The sequence below is a fragment of the Marmota marmota genome, unplaced genomic scaffold (assembly GCF_001458135.2).
Source record: "Marmota marmota marmota unplaced genomic scaffold, marMar, whole genome shotgun sequence".
NCBI lineage: Eukaryota > Metazoa > Chordata > Mammalia > Rodentia > Sciuridae > Marmota > Marmota marmota.
This window is the reverse complement of record NW_026000142.1, coordinates 27,203,732-27,226,367: the sequence shown is the minus strand read 5'-3', so window position 1 is coordinate 27,226,367 and position 22,636 is coordinate 27,203,732. Positions and strand designations below refer to the sequence as shown.

Below are 22,636 nucleotides of genomic sequence, written 5' to 3'. Positions count from 1 at the left end.
AATAGCTAAGATGTGAAATCAGATCAGGTGTCCATTGATATATAAATGGATAAAGAAAATACAGTGTACATACACAAAGGAGTATTATTCAGCCATAAAGAATGAAATATCCCTAGATTTCCAAGATGGTGGAATAGTGGAGTCACTTTCCTGACTGCTCCATGGCACAAAACCAAGAAAGCAGATAGTCAGCTTCTCAGTAAGGTGGGTGAAAAAGAAGGGGGGACTTTATTGGGAATTAATGCTGGACATTCAAAGCAGATTGGGGAATTCAGGAGGCTGGTTATAATAAGGAAGAAATCCCCCATGCCACCTCCAGCACTAGCTGGAGCCATCCTGCCACAAGCAAAGTGGAGGGATAAAGGAATTAAAGGAATGTGCATTTTCAGGAGGCTTGTGGTGTGTCTGGGCTCAGAGAGATCAGAGATCAAAGACACTGTGGACTAACCTGAAAGGTGGGGTGCACAATATCCTTGGAAGGGAAAGAAGCTGCCTCTCTCTTGGCTGCCCAAGGAGGACAGAGGAAGGAGCCATTCTGCAGCTGCACTGTGGAGTCCAGCAGCAGTGGGAGTGGATTCCTGGCAAACACAAGCTGGGCCCTAAATACAGGCCTGTTAAACTCACACCACATGACACAGAGTGAGCCTAAGTGACCAGGAGAAAATCAGACACAGAGAGGAGTTCACACAGGGGAATACAGTTGTGGAAACCCACCCAGCTATCCCTCCCCTTGACTCCAGCAGCTTGGAGGACCAGCAGGGAGGGCCGTGTCCAGCCAGGAACTCAAAAGGCTGGGGGTGGGGAAGTGACCAAGTTTGGAGGCTGAACCCTAGGGACCTGGAAACAGAGGGTCCACAGGTGATGGGAAGGGACAAATGGTTGCCTCCTCTGCTGCAGGAGTGGAACCTAGGGGCGATTCCTGTGGTACAGTCTCCCCGTGTGGACAACCAATGCTGGACCCTGGAGGTATGCTGAGTTAGAATCTAAAGACCAATCTAAAGATTCAGTGAAGAACCTGTAGCCTACTTAGGCCTCGACCCCACCTATAGGAGTGCTGCCTATGGGATTTCCTCTCATACTCCAGTGACCCCACCCTCAGGGTGCAGCAGACATCACAGCCCATCCCACCCCACCTAACCCTGCTGAGGAGGGAAGCTGAGAAGTTTTTGAATTCCAGTGGAAACAATTCTTTTAACTTTCCATTGAGAACTCCTTTTCTTCTTCTTTTTTTCTGTTTAATTGTGAACTGAATGGTTCATGACACATACATATTTGTCTCTTTTCTCATTTCTAGCATTATTTGAAGGCAGTTATTTTTTATGGCTCAGTCTTTTGAGGGCAAGAATTTTTTTATGTAATTTTTTAAAAATTTATATATGACAGCAGAATGCATTGCAATTCTTATTACATATATAGAGCACAACTTTTCATATCTCTGGTTGTATATACAGTATATTCACACCAATTCGTGTTTTCATACATGTACTTTGGATAGTAATGATCATCACATTCCACCATCATTAATTACCCCATGCCCCCTCCCTTCCTCTAAAACCCCTCTGCCTTATCTAGAGTTCATCTATTTCTCCCATGCTCCCACTCCCTATCCCACTGTGAATCAGCCTCCTTAGAGGGTGAGGATGTTTGATTAGTAAATTTCAGTTTTGTATTCTTTTATTATATATATATATTATACATATACATAATATTTATATATTCTAACTTATCTGTTTCCCTTGATTCTCTTTCCTTTTTCTATTAACAGCAAAATTCTTTTTTTCTCTCTTTCATGCTTCTAATTTTTACTTCTATTTTCTCTCCTTCTCCTTCATAATCATCACATCCTACATCTCATCTGTTTCCTCTCTGTGAGGTAAAGGATAATGTAAAGAGTGAAATCAGAAAGAAAATACAGAAAGGGAAAGATCAGTTGAATAAAGATATAGAGATTCCGGGTGTGGGGGGGAAACAACACAAAACAGAAATCCTTGAAATGAAGAAATCAATAAATCAAATTAAAAATTCAATGGAAAGCGTCAATAGCAGACTTCTAGACTAGAACACTTGGAAGACAGAGTTTCAGGCAATAGAGGAAAAACATATAATTTTGAAAATAAAGTTGACCATGGAGAAAAGATGTTAAGAGACAATGAACAGAACTTCCAAGAAACATGGGATAACAGGAAAAGACTAACTATACTGTATCAGGATAGATGATGGCTTGGAGATACAAACCAAAGTAATGTACAAATTTTTCAATAACATAATATCAGAAAATTTCCCAAATATTAAGAATGAAATGGAAAATTAAATACAGGAGGCTTACAGGTCCCTAAATATACAAAATTACAACAGACCCATGCCAAGGCACATTATTATAAATATGCCTAACATATAGAATAAGGACAGAATTTTACAGGCTGCTAGAGAAATATCACAGGTCACATTTAGAAGTAATCCAATCCAGATCTCAGCTGATTTCTCAGCCCAGACCCTAAAAGTAGGAGTTTGTGGAATAATATATACTCAGCTCTGAAATAAAATAGATACAAGCTAAGAATAATATACCCAGCAAAATTAAGCTTCAGAATTGACAAAGAAATAAAAACCTTCCATGATAAACAAAAGTTAAAAGAATTCACAAGTAGAAAACCTGAACTACAAAATATACTCAATAAGATATTTCATGAAGAAGAAATAAAAAATAAAAGTTAACACCAGCAAAGGGGGAAGCAATATCAGAAGAATAGTCAATCAAAGGAGAAACTAATTCAAATTAAAAGTCATAAATAAATCAAAATGACAGGGAATAAAAATCATATCTCAACAATAACATTGAACCTAAATGGCCTAAACTTATCAATCAAAAGGCATAGACTGCCAGATTGGATTAAAAATAAGACCCAACAATATGCTGTCTCCAGGAGACTCACCTCATAGGCAAAAGCATCCACAGACTGAAGGTAAAAGTATGGGGGGAAAAATATAATTTACATGGATCTTGTAAACAAGCAGGGGTTTCTATCATATCAGATGAAGTGGACTCCAAGCCAAAGTTAATCAGAAAGAACAAAGATGGAGACAAAGGTACCAAAAAACACATGTTGGATAAAAGATATCCTTTTTAAGAAGTAGTGCTGGGAAAAGAACTAAACAGACATTTCCCAAAGTAATAGGTAGAAATGACCAATAAATGTATGAAAAAATGTTTAACATCTCTAGTAATAGGGAAACGCAAGTCAAAACCACATTGAGACTTCCTCTCACTTCCATCAGAAAGGCAATTATCAAGAATTCAAATAATAAATGTTGGTGAGGTTATAAGAAAAAAGGTACACTCAAATTGTTGGCAGTACTGCAAATTAATGTAACCATTCTAGAAAGTAGTATAATGATTTCTCAAAACAACAACAACAACAAAAAAAAAACTAGGACTGAAACCACCGTATGACCCAGCTATCCCATTTCTTGGTATATATCCAAAAGATCTAAAATCAGCAAACTATAGGGATGCAGCAACATTGATGTTTATAGCAGTATAATTCACAATAGCCATGAACCTGACTTAGGTGCCCTTCAACAGATGGATGGTTAAAGAAAATGTGGTATATGTACACAACGGAGTATAAGTCATAAAGAATAAAGACATTATGGCATTTGCTGGTACATGGACGGAACTGGAGACTATCATGCTAACCGAAATAAGCCAGACCCAGAAAGTCAAAGGTTGAATATTTTCTCTGGTATATGGAAGCCAGTCCAAAATAAAGAGAAAAAAAAAAGAAAAAAGAGGGGACAGAATTCCACCAAAAATATAAGATCAGTCAGTGGAGTACAGGAAGAGGATTGAAGGGGAGGGGAGGGGAGAGGGACAGGAAAGGTAAGGGAAAAATGAATGATAAAAGTTTAAGGTGACCAATATGCTAATTACCCAAGTTGATCATTACCTCATATACATATGAATCTAAATATCACATTGTGTCTCAACTATGAACAATTTGAGTCAATAAACAAAATAAAAACAGAATATTTTAAAAATTTGATATATATGTAATCAATGGAATATTACTCAGCCTTTAAAAAGTAATGAAATTTTCATCATAAAACAACATGAGTGAAACTTTAAGACACTGTGTTAAGTGAAACAATCCAGACACAAATGAATAAATACTGTATGATTCCATTCATATGAGGTGCCCAGAATAATCAAATCCATTAAGACAAAGAAGAGTGCTTGGGGGAGGCAGAAGAGGATGTTACTGTTTCACAGATAGGGAGTTCGAGCTAAGGGTGATGAAAAGCTCTGGAGATGGATGGTGTGGGTTGTTCAACAAGGTGAATGTGCTTAATGCTACTATCTGTGGTTAAAATGGGAAATTTTATGTTATGTATGTTTTACCACAATCAAAAAAGCAGTGGGATTATGGCTATCATATCCATGTCTATAATTTTTAATCTCTTTTATGACTGGCAAGTATTTCAATTATAATTTGAAAAGTTAAAAAATGTTTTTTGCCATGTTCCTTGAACAATGCAGCTCTGAGAAGGATAGGCACAAAATGTTTTTTAAAAAAATATTATTCTAAGAATTTATTCTCTAAGACAACACACATAAATAAAAAAAATAGACAAATGGGAAAAAGTTTTTAGAAGCAACTTAGTACAACATTTGCAAACTGAGTCATATTCACATACAACACTGCATGTGAATAGCACATTTGAGAACTCCAATTGTTTTGAAGGATCTGGAGAAACTGTATTGCATTGGAATATCCCAGAAAAATTATACAAAGTATGTTAATGTGGGTAAGCCCTATTTCTGTAACATGTTTTCAATAATAAAAAGATGAATCTGGAACAGACAGTCTGGAGATTTGGAGACCTAAGCCTCAGTCAGGATTGGATACATTAGTTAGCTTCTTCAAAACATGTTTCTTTATCTGTAAACTGAAGGGGCTGATGTTGATAAGGTGTACTATCACTTCCCGAGGTTTTAAGGCGCTGCAAAAAATGAACTTGAAATAGCTGTGTAAACATTAAAGTTGTTTAGCAAATTCTCTAAAAGCTATTTTTTTCTATTTTATATTCATTCAAATTCCACCTGACAATATTATTTTGCAGTTTTAAAATATGAAAAACCCAAGAAATGACAATGAACTGCTATGATAGCAAGCAGTTCCCCAGAAGAATTCTCTTACACATTTTGAAATTGTGTATTTTGGCTGAAAATCACACTGTTTGTAAAGTTAAGCTATTTGGAACTCAGATGTCCTACAACTTTATTTAACTTTGTCAGTGGGCATTATAACAATAGAAGCCAAAGCAACTATTATCAAGACAGGCCACTGTCAGAATGGTAGAAAAGGCATTTGTCTTTGACGCCCTAATGCTCTGATTCTCATTATGTCCTCTAAACCCTATTCTCTTCAAAACCACTCCTAAAAAAATTAGCTTTACATAGAAACATAATATCATTAAACAAAATACGTTACAGTTTCCCCCCAATTCAGTTTCTCTCCCTTTCCCTCCCTCTTGCTTTGCTGTTTATCATCTTTACCTCACCACCTTCATCTCTGTGGGTTCTACATCATTCCACACACTATATTTCTGTCTTCTATGTCTTGGTGGGAATTGGAGAGACAATTTAGAGAAGATGGGCCACATAATAAGCAGCAGATGTTTGCTATTTGTGGATTAGTAAGGAAGAGCAACTTCAACTTGGCTTGGATTCTTCCAGTCAAGCCAGACAAAGGGGAAAAGCAACGTCTTCTCTCTCCTTACCTCACTGCTTCCTACTGCAGAAGCAAAGATTTAAAAAATGGGAGGAAAAAAACAAACTGTGAAAACAGCAAATATAAAAATCCAGAAAGTTTTAATGTATTTACCACCTATGCTTTTATATTCCCAATGCTGTAGGCTGTTATCTTTATTTCACACATTCTGCAGAATCTTTAATTTATTGAATAAACACTAGACTCAAATTTTAGCTTTAGAGAAGCTAAACATGCCATTGTATGGGACAAGGTTTGCTTTTAAAAATCTCTTTTATTCTAAACAGTTATCTTTCTACTTTGCAAATGGAGATTTTGGAGGAGTGGTAGTTGTTGAGATGGGTTAAGAGAAAAGAGAAGCTTAATAAAGAGGAGACCCAGGAAGCTTTCTTCTCTGTGCAGGCAGCATAAATGCACCATGATGGTAGTTATTTATAGATGCCACCCTTGTGGTCTGATTTGGAAAAAGTGATTCTAAAAGTGGCCATTTCAGGGTTACTAGGGGAGGACAATGCCATGGCATAGTAGAAGGCAGTTGAGGGGTTTGGGAAAGTTGTGTTTACTGAACCGTACTCAAAGGCTGAACAGCTTTTACTCAAGATTGGCTTGGCTTGAAACTCATTGCTCTGTAACTTCAAGCTCCATGAAGTGAGAGATGTGTTGGTTTTTTCCATCCTTGTTAACCCCAGGGATTCTAGAGAGCCTGATTCAATAAATGTAAAATAATCATTGAATGGAAAAATAGCTAAAAAGAAGTACATCTTGGGCTGGGGTTATAGCTCAGTGGTTGAGCACTTGTCTTGCATGCGTGAGACACTGGGTTTGATCCTCAGCACCACATAAAAATAAATAAATAAATAAAACAAATACAGTGTGTACATCTACAACAGAAAAAAAATGGAAAAAAAAAGTACATCTTCATGATTTTCTCTTGGAGTTAATGATTTAAGGACAGACTGTATTTGTGTTTACATCTTGATGATCTGCTCTGCTATTATATGACTTCTAATTAATAACATTCAGTGTCATAAAATGTACCAGCTGCAAAGGACCTTACAGATCTCTAATCTGACTTTCTCATATGACAAAACCACGGCCTGCTTCCCTAAGCCCTTGTTCAACAGTAAGAGTCAGTGTTTCTTCACTGAGAACTCAGGTTCAATGACTACCAATCTAAAGCCCTTTTCACTCTGTTGTATCTTGGTAATTTTTTTTTGAGAGAGACAGAATATTTTGATATTTATTTTTATATTTTTGGCAGACACAACATCTTTATTTGTATGTGGTGCTGAGGATTGAACCCAGGCTGCAAGCATGCGAGGCGAGCGCGCTACCGCTTGAGCCACATCCCCAGCCCAATATCTTGGTATTTTTTTTGAATGGTCACAGTAATAAGTGGAATTATATTCTAAATCTATATTTACATTCAACTGGTACAATTTTTCTATTTTGAAATCTTTCTGGTGAAACAACAATTGTTGCAGTTGAACTTTGCAACAGTTGTCAAAACACAATGTGACATTCATACATGTAAACATCAAAATAATTCTGTGTTAAATCCACAAGCAGAGGAAGCTGTAACAGATAATCGGAACTAGTTTAAAACAAAGGTCAGTTTTATTTTGTTGATAATGATCATGAGTGGTTTCTTTTACTTTGAAAAGTTTTCACTGCAAATAACAGGAAATGACTCAAAGCATAGATAATATCAAACTAGAAGCAGAATAAGAAATAAACTAAAGATGCCACACTGCAGAATGATAAATACTTTAAATCATGTTTAAAAAAATTTCTTAGAAGACCTTGAATGAGGGACTATCATTCTGTTTCAAAGCTTGACCATTAAAAACTACATATATTTCATTTCATAAAATTTCCTAATTACTGGCACAGTGGAGATGGCCTTTAAACTTGATAAAAGTTTCACATGCTGACATACATATTTTAAAACATAAACTTAGAACTCTTAAAAACTAGTTTCAAAGAGTGTAAGGATAGGCATTTAAAAGACACATTTCACATAAAATTTGTTTTAGCAGCATAGAATTTTTAATTTTCCATAATTATTTTTTAGGAGCACACTATTTTTATGAATGAACTGAAATTTTTTTCTTTTCTTCTTTTTAGTTGTAGATTAGATGAAAACAATACCTTTATTTTATTTGTTTTTATGTGGGGCTGAGGATCAAAGCCAGCCTCAGCAACTTAGTGAGATCCTAAGCAACTTAGTGAGCCCTTTTCTCAAAATAAAAAATAAAAAGGGCTGGGGATGTGACTCAGTGGTTAAGCACCCCTGGNGGGGGGGGGGGGGGTACCAGAGATTGAATCCAGGGTCTCATGCATGCTAGGCAAGCACTCTGCCACTGAGCTACAACCCAAATTCCACAAACATTATGGAACATATATATGCATGCTATAGGCTATATAAATTCATGTTTATATGTTATTATAAAATGCCAAATATAGGCAAAACAAACAAAACCCTAAGGTAGTAAGTGGAATTATATTCTAAATCTATATTTACATATATTTAACACAAGTGTTAAAACAATAAAATCAAATAACCATTTTAGTTTGGAATAAATTTATAGACATTTCGGAATAATTTAAAGCCATGAATTTTATAACAATATACAGTCAAACCTCGCTATTCTCTCTATGGGTTGCTGAAATCAGAATTTTGTTTAAAGTTCCTTTCATGAAATTTATAAGGAAAAGACCCCTAAGGAATATTAAACATTTTTTTACTGCTATCTTTTAAAATCAAGTAATTTTAAAAAGTGAATGTTTTAGTTTTCTTATCAGAAAAGCACATATGCCCTAAAGAATAATTAGCGCTTCAGAATTTAATAACAGAAACTATAAATGTTAAGTTAATCAGCTTAATATCAATGAAAGAATCTCAATACTATAAATAATTTCCATTAAATTTACTTATACTTTTGGTACAAATAGAAATATTTCTTCAAAAAAACACTATACTAGGGAAAATGAAAATTTAATTTAGGATATTATTCAGATATAGAGAGTGCAAATCCTCTCTCAAATGTATCTTGTATAGAAAAATAACCCTGAATATATTATGAATATAGACTGATGAAGGTAATTTTCATATTTGTTTTTATAAAAGCAAATCTTACTACTTTGAAAGTTCATCATGGCCAGAGAATGGTTGTGCACTCCTGTAATCTCAGCATTCTGGGAGGCTGAGACAGGAGGATCAAAGCCAGCCTCAGCAACTTAGTGAGATCCTAAGCAACTTAGTGAGCCCTTTTCTCAAAATAAAAAATAAAAAGGGCTGGGGATGTGACTCAGTGGTTAAGCACCCCTGGGTTCAATCCCTGGTACAAAAAAAAAAGTTCACCATGTAATACAGTTAAATAATTTGTTTAGAAGGAAAAACACTTCTGTAAGTGAGCAAAATGTGTCAATGCTGGGTTGGGGCAGATTTGGGGTAGAAGGGAAGATTCTGATACTGCCATGAGCAATCAGTAGTCAACACCAGGAATCAGGGCGGACTGAGTGAGAGAATCCAGAAAGCTTTCTAGCAAGAGGGAGCAGGCAGAAAGTCAATGACAGAGGGCAGAGAATTCCATAGGAGTTGAGGACAAGGATGTGAACGTTTTAGTTTTCGATTTTCTGATGGCCTCCTCCATGAAACTCTCTCTCCTATCTTTCCGACACTGCATTCTCCTGGTTTGTGCCTTATTTCTTCAATAATCCTTTTGCACCTGTAGTTTCAAATTGACATCCCCAGCTATGCTGTGCTGATTTTCATATCTCAACATTTGTTTACTAGATATTTCTAGTTGGTAGTTTGTCAATACTTAAAATTCAACCTATTGAAAGCAAAACACTTAAAATTGAGAATCCTGAGGATCATGTATCAGTGTCAGTGAAATAAATATAGCAGTTTTCTACTTTCATTTGGGGAATTTTCTGATGATCCTAAAGGGACAAGAGCCAGTTCCCAAAGGATACCCAGACTTTTTAGATGGTAAAATGAGACATAAGGTGTGTAGAACATGCTTGACAAATGTTTGGAAAGAATGTTACATTTATACATTGTCTTTTTTCCTTAAGCACTCAAAGTTTGTGTATGTCTCATTCTTGTATGAGCAAAGCATATATAAATTCCTCCTTTACCATACTGGAACAGATGCGAAGTAAAGTTAACTATCTGTGTATCCAGAAGAAGTAATTCAGGGTTTAAATACCCAGTCTCCTGTATATCCAGGAGTAAGTATATCGTGAAAGCAGAAAAGGAGTCTGGCAGATTTCTAGAACATGAACAGATGAAGGGAGTGTATAGAAGAGTCATAAGAAGTCAGGTTAAAGAAACATATGAGATAGATTTACAGTGTGCCTTAACTGATACAAAAGAATTTGGAATTTTTCTATACAGGTAGTGTTGAAATCATTTTAAAAGCCATAAAATACTTTTTTGAAAAATAAGAAATCTGGGCTGGGGTTGTGGCTCAGTGGTAGAGCACTTGCCTAGCACATGTGAGGCACTGGGTTTGATCCTCAGCCCCACATAAAAACAAATAAAATAAAGGTATTGTTTTCATCTAATCTACAACTAAAAAGAAGAAGAACAAGGAGGAGTTTGGGGTTGGGGAGAAGAGGAGGAAATCTTATGAGACACCAATGTGCAAAACTATTTGGGTATAATTATTTAAAAGGAGGTGGTTTCTGTAATTGAAGCCAGTTCCCCTTCTTGCCCCTCAGCCTCTGAACAGAAGAGTTTGAAAACTACTGCTGTGAGTGCTGACATGTTGTGGACAAGGTGACATGTTATATGGCCTAGAAAGCAGGTGGAACCCACCATAGAGGCAGACAATAGAGGCCTATCAGCCAGGGCTCCCTGTGGAAAAGAAGTTAGAAGACACATGTAAAGAGAGACAGGAATGGGAGGGTGATTCACATTTAAGCCACTGTGAAAGGTGACAGTGCAATTACAAAACTGGCAAAAGAAGCAGCTACTCATTTTGATAAAATACAATGTTCGATTTTGAATGTGTTTTAGCCAGTTATACAATTGCATACACTATTCTATGGTTGAAAAAAAGGAGAAGGCAGCATCCCACCCCCCACGCCCCCATCAATTTCTTCCCTTTTACAAATGGATGAAACAAAGTCTTCTTGCAAAGAGCCAGAAAGCTGTGCTTTGTTCTTTTTTTTTTTTTTTTTAAGAAACATTTCAAAGTGTTTAAGATTTCACCTGAAAGCCCAACATGGAGAAAATTAGAGGTCTTCAGTGCCCCAATCTAATTTTTAAAAAAGGACAGCTTCCACTTTAGTAATGTATTTCTTCTTCGGACAGTTTAGTAACTAACACATAAATACTTATCTTTTAACACTATTTGTTTCCAATGGAGTTGGGTATAATTAAGTGGTCTATTTCACGCATAACAAATTATTTTGAAATTAAAGGCTTAGTAAAATAAGCTTGTGCTTTATAAAATAAGTCATTAAAGTATATCTTGGCAAATATGCACATCCCACAGATTAATGTATATATTTTGTTAATTCTGATGTATATTATTTTGGCTGAGAATAAATTAGTGCTGGATAAACGGCATTTGGTGAGGACCATCTTCTCTTCCTGTGCGGTTCCGAAACTAGTGATGCAAAAGCTCCCGCCCTTTTCTGGAAATGCAGAAAGCCTGACTCAGGCGGCTGTCCCTGTTAAAGCACTGGGGCCGGGGCGCGCTGCTTCCTTGCTGGGGTGAGCGCAGCGCAGCGCAGAGATGAAGCTTCCTGACTGGTACTGGCTGAGCTCAGCTGTCCTCGCTGCTTATGGTTTCTTGGTCGTTGCAAACAATGAAACAGAGGAAATTAAAGATGAAAGAGCAAAGGACGCCTGCCCGGTGAGATTAGAAAGCAGAGGGAAATGCGAGGCAGGCGAGTGCCCCTTCCAGGTGAGCCTGCCGCCGCTGGCTATCCAGCTCCCGGAGCAGTTCGGAAGGATCCAGGAGGTGTTCAAAGAGGTCCAGAACCTCAAGGAAATTGTAAACAGCTTGAAGAAAACTTGCCAAGACTGCAAGCTGCAGGCTGACGACGACCGAGAACCGGGCAGAAATGGACTACTGTTCCCCAGCACAGGAGCCCCGGGAGAGGCTAGTGACAATCGAGTTCAAGAACTTGAGAGAGAGGTGAACAAGCTGTCCTCTGAGTTAAAGAGTGCAAAAGACCAGATCGATGTGCTTCACGGCCGCCTGGAGAAGCTGAATCTTGTAAATATGAACAACGTAGAAAATTATGTTGACAGCAAGGTGGCAAATCTAACATCTGTTGTCAATAGTTTGGATGGCAAATGTTCATCGAAGTGTCCCAGCCAAGAACAAATCCAGTCACCGCTAAGTATGTATGCTGTTTTCTTATCATTTGTTCATGAATGTGAGGTAGTAAGTCAGTATCTATAAACATTAACCAACGTGAATAAGTTAAATAGTTGGATTAAACAAACATCTATTCTATTCGTTAAAGTAATCCAGAGGGGAAAAAATGTTTTCTCTAATGTACCACAGAAATGATATATAATCTGATTACAAAAGTCGTTAGCTCTATATCCATTAGGAAGCACTTTCAATTTCAAGGTGTTACTTGAAATTGAAAAATGCCAGACCTACACACAAACAGAAGCACAGAGTTTTTTAATGTTTTAGTGCAGTCTATCTCTTTACTCAAGTGTTTGAAAACAAGAGATAAGGCAGTGCTGTGATTGTGCTTTGTTCATTAAAAATTCATTTTTCTTGTGGTTGGCTGACTGCCACTTCTCATGTAGCAACAAGTGATCCATAGAAGATTTAGAAATGATCTGAAGTTCTTAACTTCAAATAGCTAGTGAAAATGGGAGATTTTACAGACGGAATAAAAGCAGTTTCATGTGTGTGCAAAATGTTTTTCTTTAGACCTGTGTTTTAGGGGAGAATTTTGGCAGGCCACTAAGGGAAGTTTCCTTATTAATATTTTTTAACCTTTTGCCACCATTCAAGCATTTAATAGAACCCATCCTCACCATCCACTTTACTTGAACTTTAATAAACATGTTAAAGACAACAGCCTTGCCTATTCTATCAATGAACTTATAGTAGCATTGGTTCCCTGCCAAACTCTGGCTTTCCACCTAGACTCCAGAGACCATTGCTACTGGTCTTATTGGTCTTATTATACTTTGCAAAGCCATATCTGCATTAGGACTTCTGCTTACCATAAATCTGAGGTTGAGGGAACATGGTAGCTATCACATTATTTTGGAACAAGTACACCAGACATGCTCCATCCCCAGGGAATCTGCCCCTGAAGGTAGCTCGGTTTCCAGGACCACTACTGTTAATACTTCTGGCAGCCTATATCTGAATGTGTTCTGAACATTGCACATCATGTCTTAGGTGACATCACTGGGTAGATATTAAATATGGTGCTATATGGTAACTTGTAATGATATGAAAAATGGTATTATTCACTTTTCTCCTAAAAGTTTTATGAAACTAACTGAATATTCTGAGTTCTAAATATACATGATTAGATTTTTGTGCACTGGATATCTTATATTAAACTTATGTCACAAAACTCTCTTTTGATTTCTATAAAACCCTATTAACTGATTACACTTATCCTGAACATGATCACCTGTTGTTTATTTCTAGAAATAAACACATGGAACACTGGCTAAATGTACTTTCCTATATAATAAATTCAGAATAGTATTGGCATATTATTGAAAAAATACATTCTCACAAGATTTTTTATATAGTTATGTAAAATAAATATGAATTTATGATCAATGCTGTACATTAGAACCTTAATGCATTAAGTGAAACATGTCCAATAAAATTTCCCAATAGTAGGAATGATCAGCCCCTTTAGGTTAAAGGGACAAGAAGCCTATATGCCTGGAATGCAGTTCTAGAACAATTGGAATCATCTGAATTTTAGGCTAAAGGAATGCAATGTTTATGAGAATAAGCTTTGCTGTCACAGCCAGATCTGAGTTTGTGTCCTGGCTCTGCCAAATGCTTGTATGAACTTGAGCAAGGCTTTGATTCTCTTTGGGCCTAAAAAGCCTCATCATCATCAAAAAAAAAAGCATAAGTGGCAATTAAAAACTACATTATAAGGTTGATATGCTGATTAAATGTGAAAATGTTATCCAGTCTTTGGTAGCATGCCTAGAACATGCTAGAGGTAGTCCTCATTAAATATTACCTTTACTTATTCTTTTCTTATTGTTGTTTGTTGATGTTATAACCATTATTAGCAAACAAGAGTATGTTAGAGAGTCTTGTCTACTTCATAGAACCATGTTCTTGTTCTGAGGCCTTAACAAACATTTAATAATCAGGTTCAGGTAAGTTTAGCAGAGCAAGGTTTTATTATTGCAATTATATACACAAAAGCAGTTTCATAATTTAAAGAATTTCTCAGATGTGTAGTTTTTTAATAAAATCCAATGCCTTTCTTTTTTCCCTCCTCCAGTTCAACATCTAATACATAAAGATTGTTCAGACTACTACATAATAGGCAAAAGAAGCAGTGAGACCTACAGAGTTACACCTGATCCCAAAAATAGCAGCTTTGAGGTGTATTGTGACATGGAGACCATGGGGGGAGGCTGGACAGTGCTACAAGCTCGTCTCGATGGAAGCACCAACTTCACCAAAACTTGGCAAGACTACAAAACAGGCTTTGGAAATCTCAGGCGAGAATTTTGGCTGGGAAATGATAAGATCCATCTTCTGACCAAGAGTAAGGAAATGATTCTGAGAATAGATCTTGAAGACTTTAATGGTGTCAAACTATATGCCTTGTATGATCAGTTTTACGTGGCTAATGAATTTCTCAAATACCGTTTACACATTGGTAACTATAATGGAACAGCTGGAGATGCCTTACGTTTCAGTAAACATTATAACCACGATCTAAAGTTTTTCACCACCCCAGATAGAGACAATGATCGATATCCCTCTGGGAACTGTGGGCTGTACTACAGTTCAGGGTGGTGGTTTGATGCATGTCTTTCTGCAAACTTAAATGGTAAATATTATCACCAAAAATACAGAGGTGTCCGTAATGGAATTTTCTGGGGTACCTGGCCAGGTATAAGTGAGGCCCAGCCTAGTGGCTACAAGTCCTCTTTTAAAGAAGCCAAAATGATGATTAGACCCAAGCACTTTAAGCCATAATCACTAATGCTTATTTCTCTAAACATTCATTATCTAACAGAGCAATTAATTCATTCAGTCCTGTGGAACATGCTTTATTTCACATTCCTTTTCTATGGCTAAAAATAATTTCTGAGTAGGTTCTTACCCAACATAGCATTTGAAATAAAACTGGAAAATATACATTTTAAAATACTCATTTGTTGCTATTATCCAACTAATGCTTGCAAGTAATTGGGAATATTGAGAATGATACATTTTATAATTATTTTAATTTCTTTAATTGAAAAGTTCTCAATATTCATATTAGTTTCTACAATTAAACAATTGTTTATTCAGCAAGCTAGATTCTACACAAGCAATCTCTATTGTGGCTATGACTTAATGTGCACATTTGAAAATATGTCACTTTTTTCAGGCTACGAGAAGTTATTTGTATATTTGTCTCTAAATACTGTAATCTTCATTCTGAGATATACTTATTCACTTTATGCACTTTTGAGTCAGAAAGAATTTACAGCATTTTAGTTCCCAAAGAGAAATAATATATGTAATTAAAACTGTTAATGCAGTAGTCACAAAATGCAAATTTTGGCATTAGAATATTGTAAAATGGGTAGCATGATGTTAGCTCCCCAAACAGTCAGAAAATAATGAAACTATGAAAACCTTGGTTTAAGAAAATTCATTCATGGTTTATAACTTGTTAGATGTTTGATGGTAAAAACTGCTTTAGTATAAGTTATCTTCCTCTGCTATATCTGCACAATCATTTTTAATTTAAGATTGCTCACTAGTGTGCTAGACTACTGGGAAGCTCTCCTTTTGGAGATAATAGTGTGTGGGAAAAGAAGTGTTTACATATACTTCGAAGCCAATTTCACATCCAAAGCAATATCATTGGATGATATACATTATAGGAGGCTAAGTTTTCTAGAATGAATAAATTTATTTATTAAAGCATGAATTTTGAAATGTAGTTTGACTAAACAACTGGTAGGTTGTTTATTTACTATCAGAAATTCAAAGATAATGTGTTTTTTTCCAACTAAACAAAAGTACCTAGAACTTTTATAATTCATCCATTCTGAATGCTAAGTATCATATGTTTAATTTCATTGTCAAGAAAATAATTTCAGAGAGAACAGCAGTATTTTGCTGTACGTTTAAAAAATGCTCTTGACTAAAATTTGAAGTTATTTGCTATACTGTATGTGAGCCTCATAGCAAGAAACTGACCTTTAATTTCTGTTTGTTTGGCATACACTAACAAAGTTTTCAAAATATATTCACATTCACACAAATGTATCTTTACCCATTCTTTGAAATGATTGATGAGGTCAATTATTTTAGGATAACAATTCTTTTTAAAAGATAGCAGATGTTAAACAATGTTTTCAAATAAATATGATGAAAATTAAGTTATTATGAGTACTTTTATACCACAAGAGCAAGATAAAAGATGTTTTCAAATAAATATGATGAAAATTAAGTTATTATGAATACTTTTATACCACAAGAGCAAGGTAAACAAAGGTATAATCAAATGATGGCCAAAATGAAAAACATAGTATCAATCAAATACAAAATGTGTATCTATTCAGTGGGATACTAAATGTAAATGATATAATATTTTATTTCTATCTCTGGTTTTCTTTTTTAAGAAGATTTCGATATTATGTATTTGTTTTGGATAAGGGCATTTTCATTTGCTACATGTAACTATTAATATATGTATAAGTAATTTCTGTGATAAAATGGACTCATCACAAAATACAGTTCCAAAGAAAATTGTATACTTTCATAGAGAGTGTCCACTGATTTCAATGAGAACTTGGGATGTTTTCAAGAGAATTTGGTGAATAATTATTAATCCATGTAAATAGTTTATTTTTGCAAATTATTTCAAAGGATCAAAAATTTTCTGTTATACTTTTAAAACACTTTCCTAATAAATTCCTTAACACAAAATTTTTTGGAATCATTGCATCTCAATCATTATAAAATATATTCTAGACTTTGATACTTTTCAGTATGTTGATGGAAATAGATTATATCTGAGCTAGTCCTTTGCTTTAACTATTCACTACTATATGCTAATGTTCATAAATGAGGACAATTTATAAATATTTTTAGAGTCTTGGTATCATTTTGGTGGCTAATATTTCTTAATTAAGATAAGGTCTTATTTCTAAATATTATCATTCTTTGAAAATGTTGGCTGAAACTGGGTCCTTAGAAGTAGATTCACCTATCACTGAGGAGGAAAAAAATTTCAAATTTTTCTGATAAGCAGTAATACGCCAAATGGATTAATGGCACACGCATCCAATAAATAATGAGTTCAAATATACAAAGCATTAGATGTATCTGAATAACAGCATTTACATATCCTTATTTTTTAAGAACTACCCAAGAGAAGGTTTTAAAAGTAAAAGGGATAGGTAATGTCACTACAATAATCTTGTTTAAAATTCTTTTATGTGTAATCAGGGTTATGATTCCTATCTTTTTAAAGCCTCATAAATCATGTGTTTATTCTTCAATGTGGAAACAATTATTGTTTGTAAAATATAAATTTGCTTTTGTCTGAAAAGTTGTATAATGATTACCGAATCTAGATAATATTCTTTTTTTTTTTTAAAAAAAAAAAACTTTTTTAGTTGTAGATGGACAAAATACTTTTATTTAATTAATTTATTTGTTTAATTTATTTATAAATAGTCCTCATTTATGAGCATTAGCATGATTTATTAAATAAATTAAATACAATTTAATTAACAGGAAGATGGGGCAAATAGAGGAACACCATTATCTTATTTCCCTCTAGAATAGTCTTGGCATGTTTACAAGGCACAATCTTCAGTTTCCTTTTGTGTCATTCAACTCCATCTCTTTTTCCTTTGTCAATGCTGCTGATCCCATTATCTCCTCAGGATACTGCAGACTCTTCCTAATAGCAGCTGGTACCTCCAATTTCAATCTGTGCTCACTTGTCTCCCTTATCACTGCCAGGGGGATTATTCAGAAATACAATTTTTCCTTATTATTGAATAATTGAGTTCTACAGTGTGGGCAAATAGGTGTAAAGGGATACTTGAGACAGGGGTGGTGTTATTCAGTGACTAATAATAAGCTACCATTGAAGAAGTGCTGTAGTTTAAAGCAACCAGAGTGGCAACTGGGAAAGGAGTGGACATCACCAAATCAGAGGATTTGAGAAATTGAATACAGGTGATGATATCGGAGGGCATATGACAAGGCAATATTATATATTCTACAGGATTGGATACATAATCGCGTGTTAGAAGGAACCCAGGTAATATGCTTCTGGGATACATGCCACTTAGAGGTGTTTGGCTATACCAAGCTGAACAGTGTTCCACTTTCTGAGTTCCTAAGGAAAAACAATATTTTTCATACTACTGATACTATATTGTAAGTCTGAAATCAATTTTATTCATACAAATTAAAAATTACAGATTAGCCTGAAGAACCCTTTGCAAACCACCTTAAACTCCAACCTCCTCCCTCTCCCCAGAGGTAACAAGCTGAGGTGGCTGAATCCAATTTCAATTTCATTTGTGCATTGCCAAGTTGCAACATCTATTGACTCATAGCCTCATCAGGTCTTTTTTTTTTTTTTTTCACTAATTGGAAAGAACTAGAAATGAGGGAAAATGAGTGCAATTGGAGAACCCAAAGTACCACAAAATCCCCCATTCCCCAATGTGACTGAACCTTCCTTATTACTTGAAGTGGTCCTACTGCCAACGTATGATGATGCTCTTTTTGTTTTACTGGGAGACACTGTTGCTTTCTTGACTGAGGGAATGATCTTAATCCTCTTTTTGGTTCCTTTATCCTACTCATCAGAGCCTGCAGATCTGTAATCAAGACATGCCCTGATATCAAGTATAGTCAAATCAGAAGGAAAAACTTTCACAATCTTGCTAATTTATATCAGCAAAGGTTAGGGAGGATGTGTGACAATAGACTTTGAAGATGCTTGACTAAGGAAGAAGAAACCAAATTTTAGATGTCACTGAATTTATTGATATAGATATTTTTACCAGAAATTATGGATTCAACAGGGAGGGTGAGATTGAGAAGATATATTTTGTTCTTATAATGTGCTTTCTTAGTTAACACAAAACCTAGATTTGACAGTAGCTCTTGTTGAGAAGTGAGAAAAGTCTTAAAACTCAAAGACTTAAGAAGATAGGAAATCTGGGATGGAGTTATCCTTAATTCATTCAAGAAATGCCAAAGAGCAAGACAAAAACTTTTCTCATTTGTTAACACCAAGTACCAAAGTTTTGTAATTCTGAAATAAATTTTATTCATACATAAATTTTATTATGATACTAGAGATATCAATGACCAATAGACAAAAATCCTACAGTCATTGTTGTTAAAGACAAATAAATAAATGACATGTACCATGAAAAATGAATAGGACAAGAGTATATAAGAGGGATGCTATTTAATATAGAGTGATCCAGGGACACCTCTCTATGGAGGTGGCATTTGAACAGAGAACTAAAGAAACGAGAGAGCAAGGTAGGCAGATATCTAGAAGAGTGTTCCAAGCCACAGGAGCAGGAAGTGCCAAAGTCAAGAGTCTGGAGAGTGATTGGCATGTTTGAGGGTCACTGTCAGCAAAGAGGTCTGTGTGTAAAAGCAGAGTTTAGGGTGATGGAGATGTGAGATATAAGATTAGACAGCTTTGTAGGGTTGTGGATGAGGGTGGTGTACTAGATCATCTAGGTTTTATGAACTATGGTGAGAATTTTGCCTTTTACTCCAAGTAGATAAGAGTCATGAGGGTTTTGAGTAGAGGAAGGACACGATCTCATCCAGGTTTCAAAGATCACTCATGCTGAGAATAGAAGCCAAGTCTGGAGCAAGGACCCCACTTCACAATAAAGTGTTTGCAATAATCTTGGTGTGATATGAACACAGCACTATGGTGGTTGCAGTGAACTGCATCTATTTTGAAGGCACAGTGGACAACCTTAGCTGATCAAAGGTTGGTGGTAGATAGTAAAAGAAAAACATAAAGGTGTTACAGAAAACCACAACTTTGAGGAAATGAGGAAGTCTGCAGGGAGACCCTATGCAGAAAGTGTGTAAGGAGTGGGGTAGATGAGGACTGGAACCTGAAGTTTTGAGCATTATTAAATTTAAATACTTCTAAGACATCCAAGTGGACAGAGTTATTTGTATATTAGTCTAAAGTCCAAGGAGGACAACTAGGGTTCAGGAATACATTTGACAATTGCTAGATTGCAGATAAGGAAAATATGAGCCTAGAGGAAATAACCTAGTAAATACGTGTACATGGAACAAAGATTTTTTCAAAGAAGCCCTGGGAGAAGCTGGCCTTGCAGAGGTTGGAGATGAGGAGGAACTAGCACCCTACCTACCCTGTAACTGTGTAATTTGAGAGGTCCTAGGGATGCTTCTTTGTGGAAGGGGCAGAGGTGTATTCTCACTGTAACAGAAATTTATTCTAGGTTATTTTACACTTGGATTTGCTTTTCCTTCCTTCTGCCAGAAACACTTATGTTTAGTTATTGGAATACCTTTTAAACCCATAATGGTACTCTACAATAGTAGTCTACAAAATACTGATCTTGACTTAGGAGGTCATATCACAGCGAAAGGAGGCAGCAATGACATATTGAAGCCTCAAATACCACCTTGTGAGGCTGGGGTGTTATCATGCAGTATACCATGTGTACACACATGTGTGCACATGTACATACAGCAAAAGAAACATGAATGGAGCCACAGAGCAAGACAAAAGCTTTTCTCATTTGTTAACAATATCTGTCCAAGTTTAAGGATGATTTATGATCATTTAAAATCATTAGGGTACTAGTTTGTTATGATTATAAATCTTTAGTTAGGATGAAATTATTTACTCCCCTTGTCTATTTTTGAGATATTGATAATATTCAACTTTCTTTCACAAATGTTTTCTAAAAGTTATCCAAATTAGCTTTCAAAGTGTGAATGACCATAAATGAATCTCACTCACAATTTTTACTAAAAGTTCCAGGTTCAGGTGAAAATTAATGTCACTCTTTGCATATGGGTAGGTTTTCCATATAGATGGATTGAGATAAATTTATATATGTATTCGTATATACCTACAAGTATGTGATTACATATATATATATATGTTGCAAATATACTTATGCTTATTACTTATAACACATATACTATAATTACAAGGAAACCTGCCCATAAAAATAAAATAGATATGCAACTATTATGCATAGTAAAAAAAATTAATACAAGAAAAATCACCACACCTAAAATCTCATGATCTAGCTAACTGTGGTCAGTATCTTTTAGACATAGCACAGTCTCTCAAAAAGATACATAGTATTAGGCATTTCAAGAGAAAAACTACGCCACACTCTAAGATATTCCCGTTTAGAGAAGAAATAATCAAAGAGGAGGGAAGGGAGGAAAGGGGATATGGGGGTAGGAAACATGGTGGAATGAGACGAACATCATTACCCTAGGTACATGTAGGACCGCATGAATGGTGTGACTCTACTTCGTGTAAAACCAGAGAAGTGAAAAATTGTGCTCCATTTGTGCACTAGGACTCAAAGTACATTCTGCTATCATGTGTAACTAATTAGAACAAATAAATAAATAAAAATTTAAAATTTAAAAAAGAGAGAGAGGAAGATGGCGGCGAGGGGAGTGCATTGCCCCCGTGTGCTGCTTCACTGTGTGGGAGTATGACAAGTCAGGACGGCTAAAGGCTATCTTGTTAGGAATTTCCAGCAATAGTGGGGTGCTCCGGAACCTGGAGGAAGGATTTCCATCGCACGAGGATCGGCTACGGGGACTCAAACGCGAGAGGTTTGTCGCACGGAGGGTAACACTGCTTATTCAGCAAATCGCCCAGCGGCTAGAGTCTGCAGCGCGCGCTGGGAAACGAGGAGATAGCGATGCAGGAATACAGCGCTGCAGTTTCTGCCAGCCGTGCAAGCACCATACTCAGGGCTGAATTCTGGGTTCGAGACGGGGGAAGGAAGCGGTCCATCTCGGTTCTCCACACCGGTCAGACCACAGAGGAGGCCAGCGGCCACCATGTTGGAAAGCTGACGTCACCATCCCTGTTTTCGACTTGTGAAAGCTGATGTCACCATCCCTGTTTTCGAATGACCACAGCTCATTCAGCCATAGAACAGGTAATTTCAGGCTGCCATTCGCCTGCGGCTTGCAGACAGATTGCTAGGTTTCAGTGCCTGGGTGCTTCTTAGAACTTGCTCTTATCGGAGCGAACACCGAGCGCGGGGCGGCCGAGTTCCGGCTCCCTGAACCGCCCTGGCCCAGGGCTGGGGAGCCTGCAGAGGCTGCTTCTTTGACCCTGCTCCTATCAGAGCATACACCAAGCACTAAGCGGCCGAGTTCCGGCTCCCGGAACTGCCCTGGCCCAGGGCTAGGAGCCCGCGGAAACTGCTTCTCGGTCCGGGTCCTGCTGAGGGCCGGTCAGGACTCACCCGTTGCTTTGGTTGCCCGGCAAGGGAAACGAAATGCTGCCATTCGCATAGGATACCAACATGGCAGAGATCTGATGTCATCAGAAAGCGGCGGAGGAGGTCTGGGGATGTGGCTCAAGCGGTAGCGCGCTCGCCTGGCATGCGTGCGGCCCGGGTTCGATCC

The 22,636-nt window shown here is 36.5% G+C and overlaps 2 protein-coding genes across 6 annotated transcripts in view; one reads left to right on the top strand and one right to left on the bottom strand.

The window, feature by feature from the left end:
- The window catches only part of Ccdc146 (coiled-coil domain containing 146), a 142,114-nt gene that overhangs the window by 73,098 nt on the left and 46,380 nt on the right, over positions 1-22,636 (bottom strand). The window lies entirely within an intron of this gene.
- On the top strand, positions 11,447-16,912 carry Fgl2 (fibrinogen like 2). The gene is made up of 2 exons (XM_015488391.2): positions 11,447-12,137; positions 14,256-16,912. Exons 1-2 carry the CDS (start codon positions 11,525-11,527, stop codon positions 14,960-14,962), a joined length of 1,320 nt encoding a protein of 439 aa, XP_015343877.1. The 5' UTR covers positions 11,447-11,524; the 3' UTR covers positions 14,963-16,912.